A 25,515-nucleotide genomic window follows, 5' to 3' on the forward strand; every position below is an offset into this window, starting at 1 on the left:
ATTCTGGCCCCCTCTTCTTTACAACGTTGCTCCAGTTTATTGATTGTTTATTGATTATTATGCACAGCTCTCGCCACAGCATTTCAGTCAGGATGTCCAGGTCTGGACTTTGACTGGGCTATTGCAACCCCTTGATTCTTTTCTTTCCAGCCGTTCTGTTGTAGATTTGCTGGTGTGCTTGGGATCACTGTCCTGTTGCATGACCCAATTTTGGCCAAGTTTTAGCTGTCAAGACGGATGGCCTCACACTTTACTCTAGAATACTTTGGTATACAGAGGAGTTCATGGGCAACTCAATTCACATTTGACTCTAGAATACTTTGGTATACAGAAGAGGTCATGGTCGATTCAATGACTGTGAGGTGCCCAGGTCTTGTGGCTACAAGCCCAAAATCATCAGCCGTCCACCAGCATGTGTGACTTTTGCTATGAGGTGCTGATGTGCTCTTTAGGTTTTCACCAAACCTGTTCAAAAGACATTGTTTTAGAAGTCTTATGGTTTGTTCAGATGCAATTTTGCAAACCTAAACCGTGCTGCCATGTTTTTTTTAGATAGAAGAGCCTTTCCTCTGGCATGCCTTCCTAACATGCCATACTTGTCCCATACTTTTGATTAGCAGTGCCTGACTGCTAATTACCCTCTTAATTCCTACAATAAGTTAACAGTAAGGGTGTCTTAACTTTTTCCACACATGGCTTTTCCATTTTGGCTTTATTTTTGTTAAATAAACAATGACACGGTGCAATATGTCATGTGTTGTTGTTCATCTGAGGTTTTATTTTCCAAATTTTAAGACCTGCCCAGGACAAGATAACCATTCAATAGGGCACAGATAGAGTATACATTCAATAGGGCGTCAATACAGATTATATTATTACAATAGGGTGTTAATACAGATAATACTGACTTTTTAAAATATTTTTTGTTCATTATTTTGAACTCAAGGGCAACTTATTTGAAAAAATGGACGCTGAAAAAACTGGAATCAAAGGGACATCAATGCAATTTAAATAAACTAAATTATATAATAATAGAAGTAATTATTATCAGTGGACATGAAATGTACATGACTCATATAACCATAAGACAACAATGCATTTCTTACATTTCTGAGTGAGCCATCCCTCCTAATATTACAATTTCAATATGTCCTGGAAAGAGCCGTGCTTTCCCACTTTTTCCAACTGACAAAATGTGAATTAGGATCTGAAACAATCTGGCCACACTCCCTCTCTCAGCTGTAGGGAATTAAAATGGGGGGATCAACGGATGAGAGAGCTAATCCACCTGAGAGTGGAAGAGAAAGACGGCGAGAGAGAGAGAGAGGGAAAGAGGAAAAGTATGTGAACAAAGGTGTTTGCGATTGGCCTGCGACAACGGATCAGTGTCTCGCTTTCAGCATTCTTTTTTCCCCATCCTTTTCCCTCCCATCAGACAGGGGAGCAGTTGGTCTGTGGTGATTCCAAAAGGTGCACAGATGAGGAGACTAAATAAGGCATTAGATGCCCACTCAAAGGCTTTATCGTTGATCCTCCAGGTCAGCGCAGCGCCCTTGTGGCCTGTGACCTGCCCAGAGCCGTGCTGCTTTGCTAGGCTTTGAGTAGATTTAGTGCAAGGGATAATGCATGAATTTGGGCACAGGCACATGTGCTTAAGGCTCAATTCTATCGACGAGGATGCTCGTCAGTCCCCTAATAGAGCTGTCAGACAGACGTGAGCTGGGGACTCTGAGAGAGTGCCATGTTGTGTTTGAGCTCATTTAGAGTCTATGGCTAATGCAGTATATAGATGTAGTCTGAAAATATAAGGTTATTATCACAAATTTATTATACCAACTTAAAAAGCGTGCTTTGTCATTTTTTTTTATGCATATGCAAATTTATCGGTTACTGACACATTTGGTGAAATACGATAATTGCAGTTCAGTCATGATTAATTTATAAATTAATGACAAAAGCGTTCAATACTACATACTGGACGTTTCATATATTTTATGTATAATCAAGTTGGCACTTGCAACTTTTAACCACTTTTTAATTTCTTAACATGTCTGCGCCCATGGAGGCGACAAGTTCTATGTAAAATAAAACTTTAAGACTATTTTCAGAAGAACTATTAGTTTGTATTTACATTTCTGGTGAGGGGTAAATGATTAAGTCCACATTTAAGTCATATCCAGGTATGAATGAACCCTTATTGCATTACTGTAGCATATTTGAGGGCAAATGGAGATAAATATGTGTGCAATGGAAATATATAAACAAACATACTAAGACTAATCAACAAAAATCCATATATTTACTGTACTGTGATTTTTTTTGTATTATTTGTAAAAAAAAAAAAAAAAGGTTTAAAAAAAAAGATAGAATTTTCTTATAGACTGCAGTCCATATGCACCATTAATATATACTTACAGATTCACTTGCTGCATTTGTATCTTGCATCCACAACCATTATTTCCACCAATAAAGCACAGCAATGAAAAATACTTTAAAAATACATTTGTTTCTGTAGTAATGTCTCGTAATTAGAGCGAGTTTGCATGAGTATCACCTGTCCAGTAGGGGGCGATGTCAAACAGCATTGGTCAAGAGGTGGCGTGAGTACGCGTTTGCAGGTGTAAACAGTCCTTTGAGCATCGAGGAACATGTGGAACAGGTAAGCTATGAAACACGTGCTTGTTTGGTGCTCTTATCATTCCCTCCCAGGTTTTCAATGAAGTGACTCACAATGCAGTTAAAAGAAGTTTACTAGGCTTGCTTTTGATAATGATATGTACAACTTTTTGTGACTGAGATTGTCTAAAGTTGCTGTAGCTGGCAGGTTTTATTTGTTGCTTGTGCAGTTGCTTTATAATGATGATGATGATTTGTTTTTGTGTTGCGTTTGGTTGGTCCTACTTTTTATTCGTTTTGAAAGATCTAAGTCTTTTAGCACTGTAACAAGGAAGTGTGAATATGAGGTTATGAAACGGTCTTTTCCCCATAATGCAGTGTCCTTAAAATGACCTCCCATTTCCTGTGTCATTTAACCAGACATAATATTGAGGAGGATTTAAAAAAAAAAATCATATTTGATCAGGCTCCTGGATGCAAAATCAAAAAAGTTCTGAATGGATGTCACTTACTAAATTAAACATCATGGTTGTGTGGCAATGTAGCATACTACTTTTTATTATTATTATTATTTTTTTTTTAATAATTTGCTGTTTCACTTACTATTTTTAATAAGTAGTAGGCTGTATAAAGTGCACACTATTTAGTTAGTTGGCTAGTATTCCATTCTGAACTTACATAGTGTATGCCCTTTTTAAAGTATATATGAGATTAGCTAGTCATTCATTTGTATTTATATGCAAGCTTTTTCAACTTTGCAGATTTTGTATTTTCTTTAATTGCAGTTGCTTTTTGATTTGAATTATGCACAAATGTCTGGAAGCAGTACAATTTTAAACCCGTACCAGTCCTGACTGACATACACACAGTCTGTGGAGTCTTTGACCTTTCAAAATGATAACTGATATTTTGTGAGCTAGACAGAGCATGGCACATCTGACCTAAGGCTTTTTGTGGCATTCTCCATAGGGCAGTGAGTGAGTCAAATAAACTTTATTGCCATACACGTGACTGAAATGCAAAGATAAGAATGAAATATATGTTCTGGATGTCACAAGTGAAATATCTCAGTTGACAATGACACTAGATCTAGACTTTAGAGAACATATTATCTAGGGAAGTATTGTATATTATATAGATGAGGTTAAGTATTGCATAAGAATATGTAATACACATATATATAATGCCTGTCTAGATGGAACAGTTTTCACATATTGGTTTTCTTTCTTGTACTTAAGTAATTTTACCTTTTCACCAGATTTTGCTTGTTTCAATAGCAATAAGTATGCATTGGATTAACAGGAAAGTAAAACTGTAAAGGGACCTGACTTCTGATCACTCACGTGGAACATACTTGAACATGCAAAATATGTACGAGCAATGATTTACGAAACCCATTTCATTCAGTTTCAGTATGTTGAAATGATTTCCAAATCTAACTACCTCTGCACTAATGCACACTGATTCAAGCACACGTAGTTGATCAGAATACCCTTATTGTGTCTGTGTCACTAAAATGGTTACTTGGGATTTTTTTTTGCATACTGTAGATGTGACTTGCATAAGGTGGATGCTTTTGATTTATTGGTCGCTGTTTTTGTTTGGCATTTTGTTTTTTGTTCATTTAAAATGCCAAACCTTTTTGACTACAGCTCCCCGCTTTGTCTGAGACAAAGTCTTTAAGCTTATAAGCTGATACGTGACTGATATACGTAAGCATATGCAACATTATGTTTAATGTAGTGCTGTGCAATTAATCGCATGCGATTGTCATGCGCATCTCGTCAGTAAAGCCGGTTCCGTGATTGGTAGTAAATCTCCATCACCTGCTTTCAGAAGGAGCGGCATTTACTACACTGAGTCGTAGTTCACTGACAAGCTAGGCAATATCGCGTTCATAATCGCAGATGAATCGCATTCGATTATGAACGCGATATTGCCTAGCTTGTCAGTGAACTACGGCTCTGTGAACTTCTAATGTTATACATCTTTGTGTTTTTTAAGCATTTTAAGACTTAGTATTCCTGTATGTTTGCAAAGGCCCTTTAGGGAGTCACCTGGTTGAGAACCAATGTCTAAGAATAATGCAAAATACTTATAATGCCAAAAAGCAATTATATCAAATAAAATAATCAAGGTATTAACATATACCTTTATCCAATGTATGTTGTGTTAGTGTGTCTAAAAGATGCTCCCGTAAATTTCTGTTCTGGAGTCATTAGAACTGTCACCTCTGCCCTGCTGGTAGGAATTTCATGGACATCCAGAGCATAACAGTGAAAGAATATCTTAGTATAATAGCTGTGTATAATGTAATGCTAATGAGGTTTTGTGGTCTGTTTGGAGATACAAGCTTTTAGAGGTCAAGTAGTGGAAAAACTCAACAAACTGACTTCAAATCTAATGCCTACAAACTTTGATCCATATTATCCAGTGCTAACAACGGGCAGTATTCATTGCACTTTATCTCCTGTAGTTACATCATCCAAAGATTTCCAGTCAAATATGGCGTTATGTGATGTATATATGTGTCAAATTTCAATGGGCCTGTGACCTCTGATCAGTGCAATTTCATAGTACTTTCAACAGACTATTGCCATATGGTTTAAAATGTCTGTTGGCATCATTTCTGTCATTCTTTTACTGCTCCAACCTAGTAGACATGCATAACATGCTGCTTAGTATGGCTTTAGAAACCAGGGCAGTCTGAACTTATGTCTTATGTCATTGTGGCTGAGGCAGTAGTGCTCCCATCTGGCATGTTGCTGAGCCTGTTCACAGCAAGAGTGACAGTTCAGATCTCTTTCCTGCAGAGTCGAGAGCAAAATATGTACCAGAAAGAATCTCTCACACAGTCCTACCAGGGTAAACTAGGAGAAATCGAATGAAAAAACACAGACACGTGATTATTTCAGCACTCTTGGCTCTTTGTTAAAATCGTCTATAGATGCTTTACATGTATACAGTGCAAATGCACAAGAGCACGAAGGACACCATTCAGTGACAGAGATTATTCTGATTTGTTACAGTGATATAGAGGTTTTGTTTAAGTATGCTTGACTTCATGGTCCTTTAGGCAGGACTAGACTCTCTATGCCATCGGCCTTTGGAATGGATGATAATGATGACCTTAAGCCATGAGAAGAAGACCAGGCCTTTCAGAGGTCAGAACAAACAGATTCAGAGAGGTCCGATGATTCATACTCCACAAGGGCCTCAGGTGTTCTGATGATCATTTGGCCCCAGTGTCCTCTCAAAATGGCCTTCATTGGTCTTTTTGTCCCCTTTCATTTTATTTTATTTTTTATTTACTTGTGTGGTTGCTTGTGTGTATGAGTAAACCAATGGCATTAACATTTCAGGCCTATTTGACTACCTTGACTATTTTGCTTTTTTGTTTAGTTTTCTTTTTATTTCTAAAATGATATGAACATCAAATGGAAAACTCTTAAGACCTGAGAGAATTTTGGTGCTGCGATGCTGAACACAGAACACACTGTGGCATTTTTAGCTCAACATTTACCAGTCTTCCATTGACATGGCTTTCGTACAAAACTACCGCACACGATCTATCTAATCAATAAAGATAAAAATGCAACAGTAACATTTAATGTTTAGACATAACCACACAAATATTAATTCTATCCATATAAGTTCCTTTTTCAAAATATCCCAGTCCATTTTGATGACTTAATTCTGTTTTAATTTATTTTGCATCCCTTTTTTTTTTAATCTATACACTTTTTTTTTTTAAATACAGAGAATTGTATTTGGCACATAAACATTAGATAAAGACACATTTTTTTTTTTGTTCAACTGATATAATCGTAATGATTTCTCAGTGCAGCTCAATAGAGCTTCCCTAGTGGAGGGGAGGTTTAGCTCTATACGTTAGTAGTACAGTATGCACAAGCTTTGATAGTAGCCCCTCATGGTCTTTGCTTCTTTCTTCTGCAAGTTCATAAGCCCTAACTGTAAAGACTCATCCATCCACTACCAATCATTGGTCCATTTAGTTTTTCCCCACCTCTCCTCGATTAAATTATTTTTTTAATCATTTTCTTGATTTATTGGCTTTTCTTGGCTGCATTGGATTTGGTCTTGGTGATGTAGGCTTCAAAGAAGAACTGGCAGAAGAGCACAAAGTAGCTGAGGTACATGAGGGACGACCACACAATGTTCTGCACGTGGGATGGGCACTCTTGGCCTTGTTGCATCCACGAATACACCAGGTAGTTGACCACGCAGCCCATCACCATCTGGGAGATCTGCGTCAGGGTGATGAACATGGCGAACTTGCGAGAGATTTTGAAGCCGGCGGCCCGTAGAGCGTAGTAAGAATACATGACGGCATGCACCAGATAGTTCATGGTCATGAACCAGCCCCCGCCAGCCACCATGTCCTTGTAGGAGTACCAGGAATAGAGCAAAACTGTGATGTGATGATACCAGTGCAGGAAAATCAGCTTTTGCTTCCGCAAGACGATGAATAGTGTGTCTCCTGGAAGGATAAGAGCCAAGAGACTGATTGTGAGAGAAATGTAGGTAGAGAATAGAGAGAGTAAAATATTTCGTAATTGTTTGGTGAATAAACGCTGGTTGCTATGGCTGTCTTGACATGCTATCTTGTTTTTCTTTAGGTTCTGAAAATGGTGAAAGTATTATGTTGTTGATTTACTGAGTAAAGATTAAGGCATTCAGTTAGAACTTGCATGTTCTAGACCTTGAATATTTGAATATCTAATCAGGGCAATGTTGTTGACCAATGCATTCAGCAGACAAAACAAGTTTTATTTGGCTAAATGTAACAAGGTCAAACAGTGTAGACATTGAAAGTTTTTAAGCTACAATTTAAGTCATTAAAGGTGTTGTAAGTAAACAACTGTTAGTGAAGCCCAGCTAATGATGTTGCGTAGGATATAGCATTGAAAAAATGCGGGATAGAAACAGCAAGATGAGCATTCTTAAAATGTGTATAAAAATGTATGCACTCTATTAAGACAGATCATTTATTTAACTTGGTTAACTTTAAATTGTCCATAAATTAATATCAGAGGGCAAGTGCAGCTGGTCAAAAGTCTATATATGTTGCTATGTCTCCTGCTGTACATCAGTGAACAGGACATCATGACCCATTATGCTTGGCCTGTGCCTAGGAGGTTCCTCACGTTGTCTCAGTGCTGTCTTTTTGTCTCTGCAATAGGCCTGGTAACCCACTAACCAGCAGGACATGACAAACACAATAGGCCCAGGCAGGCGGAAAATAGATCCACTATCCTAGATTTCTAGACTTGGGGTTACGCTGCAAGGTTCATGCTAACAAATTCTGTTACGCTTTCACAACCAATTATATTCATGCAGATGAACACTAGGCTTCTCAGTAGTGCTTTGTCACTGGAGCAAGCTACATTGAGGAGGCAGAACGTATTTAACTGAACTTAATTTTTTTCTGTGTTAAAGGATTACAGCTGTTTTAAATGGAGTTGAGGATTTGGGAACTCTTGTAATGTGGTTACAACTGTTTATACTTTGCCATGGTCCTATATTAACATAAACTGTTGTTTTCGGGACCCACAATGTGAGAATAGAGAATTACACAGAATTTTGCTTTATATGGATAAAGCATTCCTAAAAAATGGTCTACGTATTAATTTAAAGAGATCCCACTCTTTTATACAAGTAGTAGGTGTAAATTTGTATCTGCATGTATATTATTAGTTTACAATATGACTAGGAGTACTCAAACTTAAGTATGCTTGTCGGGAGTAAAAAACATGAAAATTCAATTTTAATTTTATATATACTGTATATAACACTGTGCCTGTGCTGTGATGCAGAAATTTGATAGCAGTTTTATGTTTTCAGGTTGATGATACTCAAGTTTTGTGGTATTGAGATTTATACCTTTAAAAAAAAAAGCATGTACTGGTAATAAAATGATTTAAAATTATAACCAAGAACTATTTTTGTGGCAGATTTAAAAAAAAAACTGTTTTGTTTTAATGAACTAAAAATGCATCACAAAGTAAGGAAAGCAATAATTTAAATGCTACAAGTTAATATAGGCATCATACGTTTATGTGCAGTATGAAAAATGTATGTTCATTTTGAGATTTTGTAAAGACTTCATGTAGCAGTATTATTACATTTTTGTTTTTAATGATAAACTCTAAGTGGAAAAAATTGCTAAATTAAATATTCAAAATTGACACGAAAATTTTGTACGAAAAAATATTGAGAGGTACTTAACGAACAAATATATAAAATAGCTTAAATCTTAACCTATGAAACTGAAATAAAATGGGACCTATAGACATATAATCTCACCTAGTTCAGGTGCCTTGCTGAGGACAAAAGCATAGGCCCAGAACTTGCTGACTGGTCCGTTGTAGAAACTCTGATCGCACACTGACTGCTTTAGGCCTTTGGTCATCAAGATGTTCATCATGTAGCCTCCAGTTCTGATGGCACCAAATATACTGAAGAAGGATGTGCAACAAAACAAAAGAGACACTTTAAATCAGATACAAAATGGTATATGCTTTATTGAACTGTTAGGACTACTAAGGCTAACGATGCTTTATTTTTTATTGGGTGTGCTTATTTATTGACACTTTACATGGTGTGGCTGGGCAGTTACTTGGCACTCAGGTTCCAGTTTTAGGTTTTTTATAGTGGCTGCCAAAGGCCGGATCATGTGATAAACCTGGAAGTGCGATGTAGTCTGTCTCACCACCTTTCTACAGTCACTATAGTGCTGATCTCCACACATAGAAGAGGGAGATATTTTACATCGTTAAGTTAGACGACATGTTAAGGTGCAAGCTCAATATGAAATTATTTATGCAGGCCTCTTATGTACCATATATGCAGGTCTTTATGAAGTAACTTGGAACGAGGAAGTGGCTTGTTTTTCTGGCTATAATGCACACCATTAATCTGCTAAAACATGAAACAATTTATAAATGCACAGTATTCACTACAGTGTATTGTAATGTGCAAAATGGCATCACTTTAAACACAAAGTGCACATCATAGAAATGTGAAGTGTCTTTTCATTCTGACTGATTTAAGTATTTTAAACTATAATCTGTTAGCAAACTGGTTTTATCTTGCACTGCCATTGCATTATGACGTCTGATTTAATGTGCCGTAAAAGCTTAAGAAATAGGCCTATCTCTATGAATAATGGCCTACATGGGTTATTTCTTTACATATTGTTAATTTACATGTTACATTTTAATTTCCATCACTTATAGCACTGCAGTGTGTTAAGTAAGCAAATATGTTTTAGCATTAACAGGTGTTGTAGGCAAATGGATAGATGCATGTAACACCCATAGATACACCCTTAAACATTTGCATGCATGATCCATGACCCATTTACCTATAGACATATTTACCTGAAGGCTGCAAGTGTTAAAGACCATAGTACTAAAGGTTTCCTCAATTCAAACTTCTCCCTTTGTTTCATTACATGCCGCCCACCAAGTATGCAGGCAGCGTAGAGCGCAGAGAAGAGGAAGGACTTCTTCCTGTAAGGAATGAGATGGCATAAAATGAGTAAAGTCCAAAGAAACGTTCACGTCAACCTTTAGCGTGACCTTCTGCTCACAGTATATTTTCATGATGACCTGTCATTTTGATGAATTTCCAATTTTATATAAGTGACTGAGGTTTAAATTTGAAGCATATTCCAAGTCAGACTACATCAGTATTTTTAAAAAATAATTTTATATATTTTTAAAATATCAGAACAAACTATGAAACCTATATGCTGTATATAAGTGGTTATTTAGCATATAATTTTATCCAAACTATATATTCATATGTACACTAACAAGATTTGGTTACACTTTATTTTAAGGTGTCCTTGTTACAGTCAGTGTAATTATACATTTAAGTACTGAGTAATATTAATTAACTACATATACTTACTATATGGTTAGGATTAGGGTTTGGCTTAGGGTTACTTGCATGTAATTATGCATATTTAATTGTTATTATAATAGTAAGTACATGTAATATGTGTAACAAGGACACCTTAAAAAAAGTGTTACCCAATATTTTTTTTATGTTTTGTTTTGATGTCTTTTATGCTCACCGAGGATGTATTTACTTGATCATAAATACAGTAAAAACAGTAATATTTTCTATATTTTATTTAAAAATATTTTAGCCACTGCTCAAGTCGTCAGTTTCACATCGTGCTGCAGAAATCATTCTATAATATGCAGATCTGCTGCTCAAGAAACATTTCTTGTTTTCAATATTAATATTTTTGTGGAAACATATATTTTTCAAGATTCTTTGATGAATAGAAAGTTCAAAAGAGCAATTTATTTTAAATCAAAATCTTTTGTAACAGTATAAATGTCTTTTTTAAATCAATATTCTATTCTAACAGAGAAAAACGAGCACAGCATTTTCATTTTCCTGAATTATGCCATGTTTTGTATGGAAACGCATCCCCGATATAACACAGTCAAATTTGCAGACTTTGCATGCGGTGAAACAACCACCTGCAAACTGGTCCAGCGACTATTCTGACTATATTATACTGCAGTTATGTAGCTGTCAGAAAAGCACTAGCAAAGCTAGATCTTTTTCCAGCTCGCAATTCCAGTCTTAGATATTTGCATACTGGTTTATAATGTGTACTCTGTAAAAAAACAAACAAACAAAAAAACAAATAGGATGCATTAGGATTTTTAGATATATACACCTCAGAATGTAATCCATTTGGTTTAGCAACTTTGTCCAAATGCATCAAACATTACATAAATATGCCATTGTTTCTTAAATCCTATATTTATCACTTATCTGTTGCCAAAATGAAATAAACTGTTGTTGGAGCTTTTCATCACAAACAGCTTATTGGGCTTATTTTGACAGCTTGTGATGCTTTTAGGATCTCATAATATCTGGCATCGCTGTACTGCATTTATCTGATAGCTGGAAATATTCACCGTGCAGTCTAATTCAATTTTGAGGGCATTCTGATCGCCCCTAAATCTAATTTGCAATAAATAAATTTTGGAAAAAATAAATAAATAATTTTTTTAGGTAATCGGAATTAAAAGAAAACATTCTGGTTTCCTGAGAAACCATTAGGAAATCACTGCATAAAGTATGTCTATTAAACATATAATGACAAAAATTATGCTCAAGGGTACTAATATTTAAAACCTAACATTGTCACAATGTCAAAATTTCAGTATACCAACATGAGAGAGATTTCATGATTCTACTCATTTTGATACCATGTTTACAAATTAAACTAAAACAATGGCATGTAGTAATAAATTAACAAGCAAAAACAAAATCACAATTGTTTTTAGGAACTAAATTTTAACACCATAATCAAGTAAACATTATCAAATAAAACAAATTATTCATTATATAGTTTTTATATACTTTAAATAAAGTGAATTGAAGTGTTTCACATCCATATTACAACATAAACTTTAATTAATAATGACAGCTATTTTTTTCGGTTAATGGCAGAAGTCAACCAGATGGGAACTTTGCCAGTCCAGCATCCAGCTGGCATTATGAGCCAAAACTGGGCCATGTCTCTCCCTGCCAGTATCATTTCCAGAATGATGTGTGTTCTCTTTCCAAGAACTACAGTCAAATCGGTGAACGAGGAGCACCAGAGTTTCTTCTGGGTTTTAATTACCCTATTTGTATATGGGTAAAGTCTTAGACAATTCCTCTATTCAACAGAATTCAAATAATACATAGACTTAAAGGGGTCATATGATGCGATTTCAATTTTTCCTTTCTCTTTTGAGTATTACAAGCTCTTGGTGCATAAAGAAGATCTGTAAAGTTGCAAAGACTAAAGTCTCAAATCCAAAGAGATATTCTTTATAAAAGTTAAGAGTCAGCCACGCCTACCTAAAATGGCTGTTCTAACACGCCCCCACGTATCTACATCATTATGTGGGAAGATTTGCATAACGCCGCCCAAATGTTCACGCAAAGAAAGAAGGTGTAACTTTTCATGCAGTAGAAGTAGTGCTAAGTGTCTTTTTTTATATTTAGCAATTTGTTTGGGTCATTTTTTGTTACACATGACCTCTATAGGCTTTGTGTGAAGAAGAGTAGGGTGTAGGTTGTGAAAGCACGCTGAGCATCATTTTTATTTTTCTGCCTACTGGATGTGAGAAACACTGACCTCACTCTGCTCAGAACAGTGAGTCCATTCTGTGCATACAGCCCCCCCTCCAACCTTGACTTGTCATTGCATTGTTCTTTGTGTACAAAGGGAGGCTGCAACAGTATTCACATATTTTATTGGACCAATTTATCAGTGTTATTGGATGACTGAAATCTTGTTTCTGGTTACAAATCAGTTAAATGCACTGGGTGTGACTGCTTACACTAACAGACACATTTTCTTCACAGTGCCCGTTAGCAGGAAGCTTGTACTTGAGAAAACAGCTGGCAGTAAGATGCTGCTAATGGTAATCCAATTTCTGTTTTTTTTTATGTCATTATGTATCATGCCAGAACCAAATATTTGATGCAACTAGGGCTGGGTATTTTTTTTTACATATTTTTTTATATTCAGTATATCTCTTCATTTACAGGTGTTTTTTTTTTTAGTCAGAGGGACCATAATTTAGACCAAACAGCCATTGCTGCCTATTTCAAATCTTTCTGACGTAATAAACTACTGAAGAATAGGCCTACTTGATTTTCATTTATATGATTTGTGCACAGAAGCAAAAATAAGCATCAGTACTGACCAACGCTACAATTCAAAAGTTTCTGTAAGATGTATTTCTTTTTATTGTATTGTATTGTATTTATTTTTTATTATATTGACCAAGGCAGGAATAATGTGAAATATTTTACTATATATATATATATATATATAGCTTTTGGTATTAAAACATCGAATGACAATAAATCATTGCATTAAATCATTGTGCTCACAATGTTGCTTAATTTTATATCTCCAACAAAATAATCTGAAATATATTTCCCGTATTCAATATATTGACCAGCCCTAGATGCAGCAAAGAAGTGAAGAAACTGCCAGTTTGGAACATGCAAGGTAATTCATTTTAAAAAGCTTGATTTTCAGATGGGTTTTTGAGCTGTGCTGCAGTGAATGACAAAACAGCATCGCTCCCTTTTCATTAGCGCCTTATCTGGAGACGTTTTGGGGAGAATTTCAAATATCCTGCTAGAGGAGTGACTGAGTAAGTGGCATATGCCACACAGATGCAGTAAAGCCCCGTCTTATACCATCCAATGTACTGACCATCCAATGGCGATGCAAGAGAATATTCCCATCTGGCCTTGTTACTATGTCAATAAAGCAGAGCTACCGGAGCTTTCGTATAATGCAACAAAAATGATCCAGAAAAAGGTAGTAAAACAGAAATATCCTAAGCAACAAATATTTTATATAAACCTAACAGATTCAGGTCCTGCGTCATCAACTTTCAATAAGTAGGTCTATGTATTGCAAGACCATCAAGTCCTTGACTTCTTCATCTGTGTTTTTGTCTGTGCTCTCATTTTTTTTCCAGCTGAGAGCATTAAACCTGTAGTGGACAAAGACTGATGGTGAAGCTACCTGCAAGGGCTCACATCTGGCCCAAGCTGTTTAGGCTAGAAGTGCTTCCCAAGTCATTTAGAGCCACTAAATAAACGGATTTTGCAGCCTAATAGCAGTTTTAGACTAATGACGGTAGCAGAATCTGTTCTGCTAGATTCAGTGATATTTAACCGAACGCAGCACAATGTTGGAAAAGTGCAGGATGGTAGAATTAACTGAACAAGCACAGAAAAGGGTTTCTGTCAGAGTGAAACCTCAACATGGACATGCAAACGCAATCCATTTTTTAAAAATTCCATGTTAAAGGAACAGTTCTGCCATAAATGAAAAGATGCTGAGAATTTACTCACCCTTGTGCCTTCCAATATGTAGATGAGTTTGTTTCTTCATTGAAACAGAATTGGAGAAATTTAGCATTACATCACTTGCTCACCAGTGGATCCTCTGCAGTGAATGGGTGCCGTCAGAATGAGAGTCCGAACAGCTGGTAAAAACATCCTCATCAAAACAAACAAACTCATCTACATCTTGGATGGCCTGAAGATGAGTACATTTTCACCATTTTTTTTTTGTACTTTTAGGGCTGAATGACTACTTTTAGCTGAAAAAATATATAATATGTAGGCTTATATTTAAATGATTATTTTTCTAGCTAAACAGTTTCTGGCTAACCCTACTGATTGCTGTTGCGTTTAAGATCTGAGTGCGATAACATGGCTAAGGCTAAACAAACTGATGGCTGATGTTATAATTTGTGACATGTGGAAAGGGCTTTAGCCAGAGGTATTTGTTTTTTTCTACCACCCTCTCCAAACATCAAATGCAATCTCTTCTTCGGGGCTACTCGCATTGAAAATAGAAACAAGGTGACTGCTCTTTCAGAGGTCAAATTTTGAAATACATTTTTTTTGTCAAGTGCCCCTAGTTGTGGTGGGTGGCAAAGGCTTCAAGTTTTGTCAAAGACCTTTTAGACGTGTCAGTTGAAAAATACAGGAAAAGCAAATCTTATTTATAAATATAATCTCTCAAGGCCAGTGGCGTGGTGTAGTAAAGTGACTGTCTGCATTCATAAGATTGTATTAAGTAACATTTATTGCAGGGACAATGGTTTGTGGTGCCAGGAAACTCTACAGTCATGGCCAAAAGTTTTGGCAGTGACATAAATTTTGTTTGAAAGAGCAGCCTGATTGCTATAAAAGGATGGAAGAATGCTTCCAATCATTGTGTTCTTGTTAGCAATGGTTACCTCCAAAGAAACGCGTGCAGCCATCATCGCTTTGCATCAAAATGGCCTCACATGCAAGGAAATTGCTACGAAGAATATTGCACCTGAAAGAACCATTTACCGGATCATCAAGAACTTCAAGGAGAGAGGTTTGACTGCAGTGAACAAAATGTCCTGCAAGAGCGACTTCTTCCAATGATCCATGAGCAATTTGGTGATGATCTGTGCATTTTCCAGCATGATGGAGCACCATGTCACAAAGCAAGAGTGATAAAGAAGTGGCTCGAAGATCATTACATTGAAATTTTGGATCCGTAGCCAGGCAACTCCCCGGATCTCAATCCCATAGAGAACCTGTGGTCAGTCCTCAAAAGGCGAGTGGACAAGCAGAAGCCCACAAATTGTGATCATCTCCGAGAACTAATAAGGCAAGAAGCTAATATTAGAATATTAGAGGTTATGAAGAACAAGAGTCAACACTGTAAATATTGACTCATTATATTTTATTGCCAATAAAGGCCTTTAAAACTTATGATATGCTTATCATTGTTTTTCAGTATACCATAGAAACATGTGTAAAAATAATCTACAAATACTGAAGCAGTAAACTTTGCAAAACACAAAATTTATATCACTGCCAAAACGTTTGGCCACGACTGTATGTGTCTCTATTATGTAAGCCTGGCAGTCTGTGCGGAAATCAGTCCACTTTTATTTATCCACAGTATTTCTGTGCCTCCTGTCTGCTTGTGTCTTTATTTTGAGAGACAGACTCTTATAATGAGAGCTAATTAAATAAACTTTTGGGAAGTGTAGTATAGTGAGGATAGAGGATAAAAATACACCCAGATTAGAGATGACCTATGGTTATCTTCACAACTAGTGTTGTCACGGTACCAAAATTTCAGTATTCGGTACCAATACCAGTGAAAATCCACGGTTTCGCCACTGCTTTTATGAAGTGGTTGCCAGGTTTTCACAACAAAACCCGCCCAATCGCGTTTCGAGGGGGTCCCCCGTTAAAAATCGCGTTCCGGGGATAAAATACGCGTGTTTTGGCGGGGTTCCCCTGGTAAAATTCGCATTTCAGGGCCTAAATATCACGTTAATTGGGTCGTTTTTCAACTCGCGGACATGAAAAACAACCCGCGGCAACAGTGTTAAAGCAGCCCAACTCCGCGGGAAAACCGCGGACTTGGCAACACTGGAAGAGGATAGATTTCGTTTAGCGCATCAAGAACCGGGTTGACCGGGTACTCGGTACCACCGGTACTTAAGAAAACCTGGTACCGTAACGTTTTCATTTTTTTAGTACCGACTTGGTACCGAAATACCGGGTCTTTTGACAACACACTGAGGCTAATTCTCTCTGGTCAAACCAGACCAACACGAAACGTGGCACATTGCATAAGCTATGGCAGCTCTGTCTTACTGATCTTCGCTGAGAATTGTTTTGCCAATCAAAAAAACAAGTATTAGCAACCCACATAAAAAATATATATATTATGCAAGTTTCAGTTCTGTATTCTATATAACCATTGAAACCTATTAATTGATAATAACTTTATAATAAAATTAATTCTTATTCGAACAGATAATATAAATGAAAAATGTATATTTCTAATAAATGTATGTATTTATTTATTTAAAATGGCAAGAACGGATGCCAATATGGCTGTCTGTCTAGCAGGTATGATTCAGCACTGTCAAATATTAATGAACTAATTTTAGTAAAGTCATGTTTTACATAACACGTACATGGCCTGTAAAATGCACGTACACACATTTATTGCTACATATGCTGAATATATATGAGCACCGGCACAGCCACTGAAATGCAGAAGTACCTGTTGGAGTGAGATTTGTAAAAACATATTTTCATGACTATTGCAACAATCTATTCATATACTCATATACTCAATATACTCATATATTTACTCTTATTTATTAATTTAAAAGATCTGGAAACTCTATAGTCTGTGTAGAAGCACCTGTGCTTGCCTAGCATAAATAATTCAAGAATTGCTTATCAAAGCTGACAGTCTGTTTGCCTGATCATCAGGAAGATGTACGAAAGGATCCTGTGGTGTTGCAGTCATTCATCACAGAGCAGAACGTGGGATTATTAAAGCAGAGACACGCGCTCGCAGTTGCTTTTTAAATGAGAACAGGGGAGGGGTTGTGAAAAATGCTTTTCAAGCAAATGTTTAGTCTCTGTTTCTATGCATTAGCCTTGAATGCAAAGGAGGCAATGTGAATTACCAGGCTGATCTATAGTCTTAAAAATGCTGAGTAATACAGCTAATTGGTATTTAACCCCTTTGTTCATCCCCTCACTCAGCTGAATGACCATTTGGTTGTTAGATATCTAAGATTTTAACGCACTGATCTTTATGGAGCTACTACAACATGCTATAGAAATATACAGGATGTTAAATTACATTACAAAAGGAGGGCATGCATTTAGTAGATTGGGTAATTACATATTCGGTTACACCGGTAGGAAGTGCATATAAAGACAAAAGCATTAAACTCATTTAGAAAAAAAAGAACAGTTGTAGCTACGAGATGAATAAAATTGAAACAACAACAACAACTAGACAACAGAGAGGGCCATTATCTTAGTCTTACTCATAAAGTTATGTGACTACAAGTATTATGAAACCACAGAACTTGTGATGGTTGTAAGTTAACTAAATACCTGGAGGGAAGTGTGGTAACAAGCCTGTGCTGAATTGTCAGGTGTCTGTCTATAAATGTGTCTCTGGTATTTATTTATTTATTTTGTCTTACAGTGATAGTTCACTCAAAAAATGGAAGATTTGTCATCATTTAGGCTACTACTCTCATATTGGTATGACTTTATTCTGTGGAACACAAAAGGAGGAGTCAGGCAGAATGACAGTTATTCACTATCGCTGCATAATTTTTTCCCATTTAATGAAAGTGAATGGTGACTGAGTTTGTCAGTCTGCCTGAAATCATTTTTGGTGCTCCATGGAAGTTAATAAGTACTGGAAAGTGTATGAAAAATGATTTGAGTGTAAATAATGACTAATAAAGAATTGTAGTGTTTGGGTTAACTATGCCTTTAAATCTGCATTTCAGTGTTTTAAACAGTTAAACACACAAGCAAAAGACACTCTTAAGTGATCAAAAACAGGCTGAAATAGCCTAATCAACAAAACAGACAGAATTATTAAACCTCAAACTAACGGTACGTTCAGGACAGTAGATGTTTCTCCTCACAGGAGGACACAAGATGATAGATGTGATGCAAGCAACCCCGAGAAGTCAGCCAATGACGCGGAAACGTGATTGGTCAAATGTGTGTCAGCAGACATCAACAACCGCATCCCATTGGTTAGCTGCTATGAATTCTACACCAGCCTCACTTCTCCGTCTCCAAACGCGCTACATAATTACAAAAGCGTGAAATTGATCCATAGCGAGTAATCGTGTTGACGTTACCGTGTCTGATACTTTAAACAAGCGCTACAGTTTCCAAGCAGGGAAACGTGGCAAATGCACAAAACCAGCGATGATTTCTGCCAATAACTACAGAACTAATTAGAACTACACTAATTCCTAGTATGGGTCACCATACTTGGCCACATGTCACATCACAGAATAATGCACATGCACCTAGCTATGTATAGATAGATTTTATAAAGACCATTTATAAAATCCTATGCAGCGAATGTAATAACGCTTTGCTTGCATGTCTCTGTCTGATTCCATATGATTACCTGTATTATGGCGTTCACATTTTTGCTACAATGATTGTGGGCTAGGCTAGGATTTGAGCTAGTGATGGGGAAGTCCGACTCATTTCCGCGAATCGGCTCTGTTGAACGATTCGTTTAAAAAACGGTTCAAAACAAATCTTTTACGTCATGGCGTGATTGTCACCACGTAGTCCCTTACAAACCGGCGTAGCCTAACTTTAACGTTTCAATAAAAACGTAGGCTATCCGTGTTTATATAGGCCTATTCCTGTATTACGTTTTTAATTATGTTTTATTAATAAGAGCCTTTATGCTAGATGTGTGTGTGTAGCCTAGCTGTCACAAAATCAAGTAACACATGTTGATAATGCAACATTTCTGCTTGTTGTACCTTGTCGTCCTATTAGTCAAACAATTCACCCGAGTCAGTTCATATCTCATAACGAATCAGACATGTTCGGAGGAGAATGATTCGGTTAGTTGTAGACTCCAGAACCGCCAATTCAGTCCGATTCGTGAGCAAAGCTTTTTAAACCAGTTTTGTGAATCGGTTCAACCGATTTATTGGAAAGATCCGACTCTAAAAGAACGAATCTTTCCCGAATCGGACATCGCTACTTTGGGCAAGCGCTATTCAAGGCTGGATACACCGCTTTGAAACACACATTCAGTTTTGTTTACGAAAAAAAATCATGTCTTTCAAATAAAGATAGAAGCCGTGCGGCATCGTGGAGGATGAAAGTTCCAAATGTCACGAGGGACATAAGCAGAGCATCACATTGAATAGGCTTTGAATCGGATTAAGTTAAGAGTGCAGCGATCTTCAAATATTGCACCGCTCATTACACGTAGGCTAGATCATTTGTGTTATTAAATAGAACGCAATGCCGAAACAATATTGTTGAGTCTCGAGAGGGGGAATCACACTGTGCATCGTGGTCTGGATGGTACCTGCCAGTGACTTGCAAGAGTCCCCCGACGGTTTTTAAGCGTTCGGCTTAATGCATGGTTCAGATGTTTAATATGATAGTCAGTCAGTGCAAACACGCTGTCTGATTGTACACGCTATCTGATGAACGGCTTTGTCGGCATCATAGCTGTGATTATTATGGTCCGGCTTATTTATCATGCATCAGAGCTACTGTACCAGTTCTCCTGCATCCATCGAATGGCTTCATCTTCATTGAATTGCCTCTCGAATTCGTATTCTTGCAAAGCCAGCACCGACATGGTCTCTCGTCCTTTAAACGCTTACTGTAGAACGTTAGGCTTTCTTTGGCGACTAAATGAGCTCAGTTTGACGGATATCCTAGCTATGTCTCGCAGGCTCAGCTCCAGCCTTGCCCTCGCATCGCTCTTGCCACCCCCAGCACACCGTTGAGTTGTTCTCGAATGTCAGCCTATTTGACTCTCAGCCCGTGCCAGCGGCATACGCCCTCCTCTCTTCTGAGGAAGAGGAGCGCAGCGCGCGGTCCTAATGCCGTAGATCTGATGCATCCTCCTGAGCTGTCGTCATCCCAGACTGCGGTGACCTTTGGCATACATTCATAAACGATGTTCAGACTGGGCAGTCTTTATTTGTGAAAATAAATCAGCAGACTAACAACTGAACGAAACTAATCCATCATCTGCAGGGGTTTCTAACAGACTCTCAGGCAGTTCTTATATGTTCTCTAACATTTCATTTGACTTCACTTAAAATGTATTAGCCTACCTTCTATTATGTTTGACTAATGTAGCACCATTAAAATATTTAATATGTGTGACCCGGAACCACAAAACCAGTCATAAGAGTAAATGTTTTGAAATTGAGATGTATACATCATCTGAAAGCTGAATAGCCTAAATAAGCTTTCCATTGATGTATGGTTCGTTAGGATAGGACAATATTTGGCCGAGATATTTGAAAATCTGGAATCTGAGGGTGCTAAAAAATCAAAATAGCCTATTCAGAAAATTGCCTTTAAAGTTGTCCAAATGAAGTTCTTAGCAATGCATATTACTAATCAAAAATTAAGTTTTGATATATTCACGGTAGGAAATTTACAAAATATCTTCAAGGAACATGATCTTTACTTAATATCCTAATGATTTTTGGCATAAAAGTAAAATCGATAATTTGGACCCATACATTGTATTTTTGGCTATTGCTACAAATATACTCGTGTGACTTATGACTGGTTTTGTGCTCCAGGGTCACATATATAAGTAATATATAATATATAAATAAAAATATATATTTAGGTATTTATTTATATTTTTAAAGAAAACCTGTAAGATAAACAAATAGTATAAAAATATAAAGAATATGATCCTTTGATGAACAAAGTTAAAAAGAACAGCATTTATTTGAAACAGAATCTAACATTATAAATGTCTTTACGGTCACTTTTATCTATTTAATTTGAATTCCTTGCTGAATAAAAGTATTAATTTCTTTAAAAAAATAATACTGACCCCAGACTTTTTTTTAAATAACGTTCATGACATGATTCCTGCCTGCCTGAAATTCAGGGTGATTTCTAAAAATCAGCTATTTCCAATTTAGATTATCGTTCACAAAACAATATCTGGTGTTGACGGATGCTCGTTCTTTTTGCCAAAAAAACATAATTATGCTTCAGTTGTTGGTGCTGGGACTGTGATGGGCCGGGTCACAGTAGTAGAATAAAGGTAAAAGGTCTGAGCCAACACCTAGAGGAGAGAGGATTTCTTTGTCTGCTCTGGCGTGGAAAAAAAAATCCACAGAAATTAACTGGTTTCTTAGATATGCATATGGGCTTGGCCGATACCATCCAGAGGTGTGTCACCTAAAGCAGTTAAGTTATCAGTTAAATTATACATTTAATCTTACATTAAAATGTTATAACAAAGAATATCACAGTTTACTTTAACCTGTACATACATTTTTGTTTGTTTAAATGTTTGATTAAATAAGCCACTTAGTTGAAGAACACTGCTGATAATCTCCAGTTATTGTAAATATCACAGCAACACAATAACAAGGGAGGATAGAGAAATTCACAACTTTTTTTGTTGTTGAGAAATACACTACTACAAAAAGTTACTGTGCACAGTGAAACAGTGCTCAGGCCCTTTATCTCTGATGCCTTTACTGCTGTGGTTTAATATTTTTTCCCATATGAATTCACATGCTCCAGTGTCTGAGTCAACAGCTCTTACCTGTCCTTCATTAACTTCCTCAAGGCCCCTCTAAGGAGCTCCAGCAACTATGAGCTTATTTCAGCTCTGGGGACAGTAGTTTTATTGATTCTAGGGAACACAATTGATTCAGCTAAGTCAAGTCATACAACAGAGTGTTTCAAAGCAGCTCACATTATTAAACTGGAAAGTAACAGAATAAATGATGCAAACTTCAAAAATAAGGCAAATACAAATTCTGCTATAAAGCAACTTGCAAGACAATAGTGCCATTATTCAGATCCAGTCAGTTATATGCTGGTTTAGTTCAGTTCAATAACTAAAGTTCATTCATTATGAAACAAGTTCAATTCCGTGATAAGCAGCTCTACGGACGACATCGCCGTTATTCAACTCGAGTCAGTTCAATGATGATTAAGTTCAATGTCGATGTTGCAAAACTAGGAATATCATGTGCTCTATACAGGTGAAGAAGCTTGATAGCAAGTTCAGCAAATAGACTTGGAGGGAGATTGCAAAATAAAAACGTGCATTAAAATGCTTTTAGGATAGTCAGAGGGTGTGACTAAGCGAGAGAATGTGAGTCATAGTGGAGAGAGGAAGTTAGTCAATTACAGGCATCCAGATGTATTATCAGATCTCATATTTCTATTGTGATATCAATTTATCTGTCAAAATGTGCTGCTATTATACATTTACTTTTGTCATTTGCGTTTTTGCTCTCATGAAGGATGAAGGTATAATGATGGGTGATGTGTAATTAGAGCAAACCTAAAAGTCCAAATTGATCAAATAACACTGGTCTGGTGAAAGATTTTAAAAGTATTGGTATAATGTAAACAAAAGTGATTTCTATCAGAAAAGTGTAAAGTTCAGGCTGATATGTTTGATGTAAAAATAGCTCCGTTCATTTTCTCATACTGTCCATGGAGCCAAATCGTTATATCATAGGAGCACACTCATAGGAGCTTTTTCTCCCCATTAAAAAAAACGTTTTTCACAGACATGTCCAATCCTCATTTGTCATCCTCAGATTAAACATGTCAGATCCTGTAGGTAGTTAAAAAATAACTTGTTTGATATTGAGCCAGTGCTGTTGGATACTGTGTTGTGTGTGTTAATAAGCTAAGTTGTTCTGTAAAGATTAATGGTTACTTGTCATTTAACAGATGCATTTACTACAGTAAAGGCAGAGATATTGAATTATGGTGTGATTATTTCAGAGATGCAATGTGCAATCTGGAGATAAGTGCAAAGCATAGTAATGGGCTGATTTTACACATTCTGTGGTTCACAAGTCACCTGTCTGAATGTGAACTTGCAACCTTTAAATTAGCAATCCTGGTCCAAAATTAGTATATAATATAATACAATACAATACAATACAATATAATATAATAATGTGTTGCGCCTAATGTCTCTGATGATAGAGCATCACAACACATTTGGAACTTAGTAAATTATTATTATTTTGAAATTAATGTTATCCTTTACATTTTTTTGTAGGCAAAATCTGTTGATTTTTTTGTTATTATTGTGCAGAATTCATTTGTACATCACACTTTTTGTACATCACAACATTCTAATGTTGCACCATCTAGTGGTCACGTACTGAAACAACCGTTCTATGATGAAATTTCAGCAAGTTCCTTTTGTACGATTGTTTTTGCATAAAACTTTTGTCCAAACTGAAACATATTTTTAAATAAATAATAATAATATTACTATTTATCTGCATTATATACTGATGTCGATGCATCTATTAATGTGTAAATAATAACCATATTACTAATGATTACTGTTTACATTTTATGCAGTGATCTACATTTTTTATGTTGGTTCATTGCTCTTAAAAACAACTCGTTAAGCAAATATCACCGTCTGTCATACAGAAAGCAGTTGTGACTGCTTGAACAAATTGTACACATCCTGAGGAGCTGGGTGCGGTTAGGATGCAAAGGACTAGGCCTATTATAATGTTAATGAGTATTACCTCTATTGAAAATGTCCTTGTTTCTTAAATAAGGATAGGTGTGTGGGACATTAAATGGTTGAATACTCTAAATTATGGGTCTGTACTTTTAATTGTATTAGTTGTACTGCCCCCTGTTGCACGTGAGGGTGTATAACACTTGTATTACAGACGTTTGAAATTGTGCTTTAGGCATTTAGGTTTTGGTTAGGTGTGGTGGAGTTTTGAATGTATTATACTGCAGGGCATTAGATGATGTTTTACAGAGTACAACACGTTCTATAAATAATTTACAGCAATTCTTGCCCCATCTGCTAAAAATGATTGACAAATAATATTGTAGAGGGGGGCAACAGTCTAAGCCTATACTCTTTATAACAGTTACGCCATTGCATTCACATCCTCTTATTACATCAGACTGGCATTGATAGCTATTATTGTTTCTTTATAAGTAGATTTTCCAGAAAAATCCGTAATGAAATCACAGCAGGTCACAGCAGCCTGCCGTATGTCATCTCAAAGGAAACACTGCACCTGCTGCAGTTAGAAGTTGGAAAGTCAGTTAAAAAGCTTTATACTCCAGCTAATCAAGCCATCACAGAGACACAGCGAGGCAGAGCTGATTGACGGACACAAAATAGTCTGCTTCACTACTAAACTCTCTGCATGTGTATTGCACTTCTGCATCTACAGATCCATTAATGTCGATCAGCTCACGTCATCTTCCCACTGAGATTAGCAGGATTTTGGAGTGCAAACTGTGGCACGTAATGAGGAGGATGTTTGAAAAAGAATCGCAGCAGATTGCTTTCACTGGTTTATTAGGCAGCCTGCAGGTTCAAACATGTCTCCCCTTATGAAAGATTAAAACGTCAGATGAAGGCTGCGGCGTATGCATTAACATACATCTTCCAGGGTCGCAGAACATTGTGCATCTGAGCTTGCCGCTTTAAGTTCTGCAGAGCATGATTTGTTTATAATAACTGACATATTGAATATTTTCTCATGCAGTTGACATAGTATTTTTTAGCATCTAGTCAGTAAGTTGTGTAGTAACAGTGTTGATATGGTTGTCTTGCTCGAGGCTTAATGCTCTTGACCTTTTCACATTTGATGTGTTAAGGCTTAAGTGAATGATGATGTCATATTTGTGAAAGGTGATGAGGTTGAGAGAGCTGGAGTTTTTTGTTACTGTTAACACTGAGCTTCACAATGCTGTCATTCATTCTCTTCT

General features: G+C 36.6%; 1 protein-coding gene and 1 long non-coding RNA gene across 3 annotated transcripts in view; one reads left to right on the forward strand and one right to left on the reverse strand.

The window, feature by feature from the left end:
• The first annotated feature begins 2,627 nt into the window (after nucleotides 1-2,627).
• Nucleotides 2,628-25,515, forward strand: part of LOC107669078 (uncharacterized) — a 103,935-nt gene continuing 81,047 nt past the window's right edge. For both annotated transcript variants that reach the window (XR_001631946.1, XR_001631947.1), the window contains exon 1: nucleotides 2,628-2,659. This is a non-coding gene — a long non-coding RNA (uncharacterized LOC107669078). The remainder of the gene's footprint in view (nucleotides 2,660-25,515) is intronic.
• elovl6 (ELOVL fatty acid elongase 6) lies at nucleotides 5,990-20,568 on the reverse strand. Its single transcript, XM_016461174.1, has 4 exons — nucleotides 20,295-20,568; nucleotides 10,020-10,151; nucleotides 8,944-9,095; nucleotides 5,990-7,117 (listed from the first exon to the last, which is right to left on the reverse strand). The coding sequence occupies exons 1-4, from the start codon at nucleotides 20,375-20,377 to the stop codon at nucleotides 6,684-6,686; spliced, it is 801 nt and encodes a 266-aa protein (XP_016316660.1). The 5' UTR covers nucleotides 20,378-20,568; the 3' UTR covers nucleotides 5,990-6,683.

The sequence above is a fragment of the Sinocyclocheilus anshuiensis genome, unplaced genomic scaffold, assembly GCF_001515605.1.
Source record: "Sinocyclocheilus anshuiensis isolate Anshui unplaced genomic scaffold, SAMN03320099.WGS_v1.1 scaffold124, whole genome shotgun sequence".
Lineage (NCBI taxonomy): Eukaryota > Metazoa > Chordata > Actinopteri > Cypriniformes > Cyprinidae > Sinocyclocheilus > Sinocyclocheilus anshuiensis.

Bases quoted from the DNA above. Each gene is read 5' to 3' on its own strand.
- elovl6 (XM_016461174.1), bottom strand. From the start codon at position 20,377: ATGTCGGTGCTGGCTTTGCAAGAATACGAATTCGAGAGGCAATTCAAT. The intron at 10,152-20,294 runs GTACAGTAGCTC...CATTCCTTACAG, and splicing joins CGATGGATGCAGGAGAACTG to GAAGAAGTCCTTCCTCTTCT. The intron at 9,096-10,019 runs GTAAATATGTCT...ATCCTTCTTCAG, and splicing joins TTAACACTTGCAGCCTTCAG to TATATTTGGTGCCATCAGAA.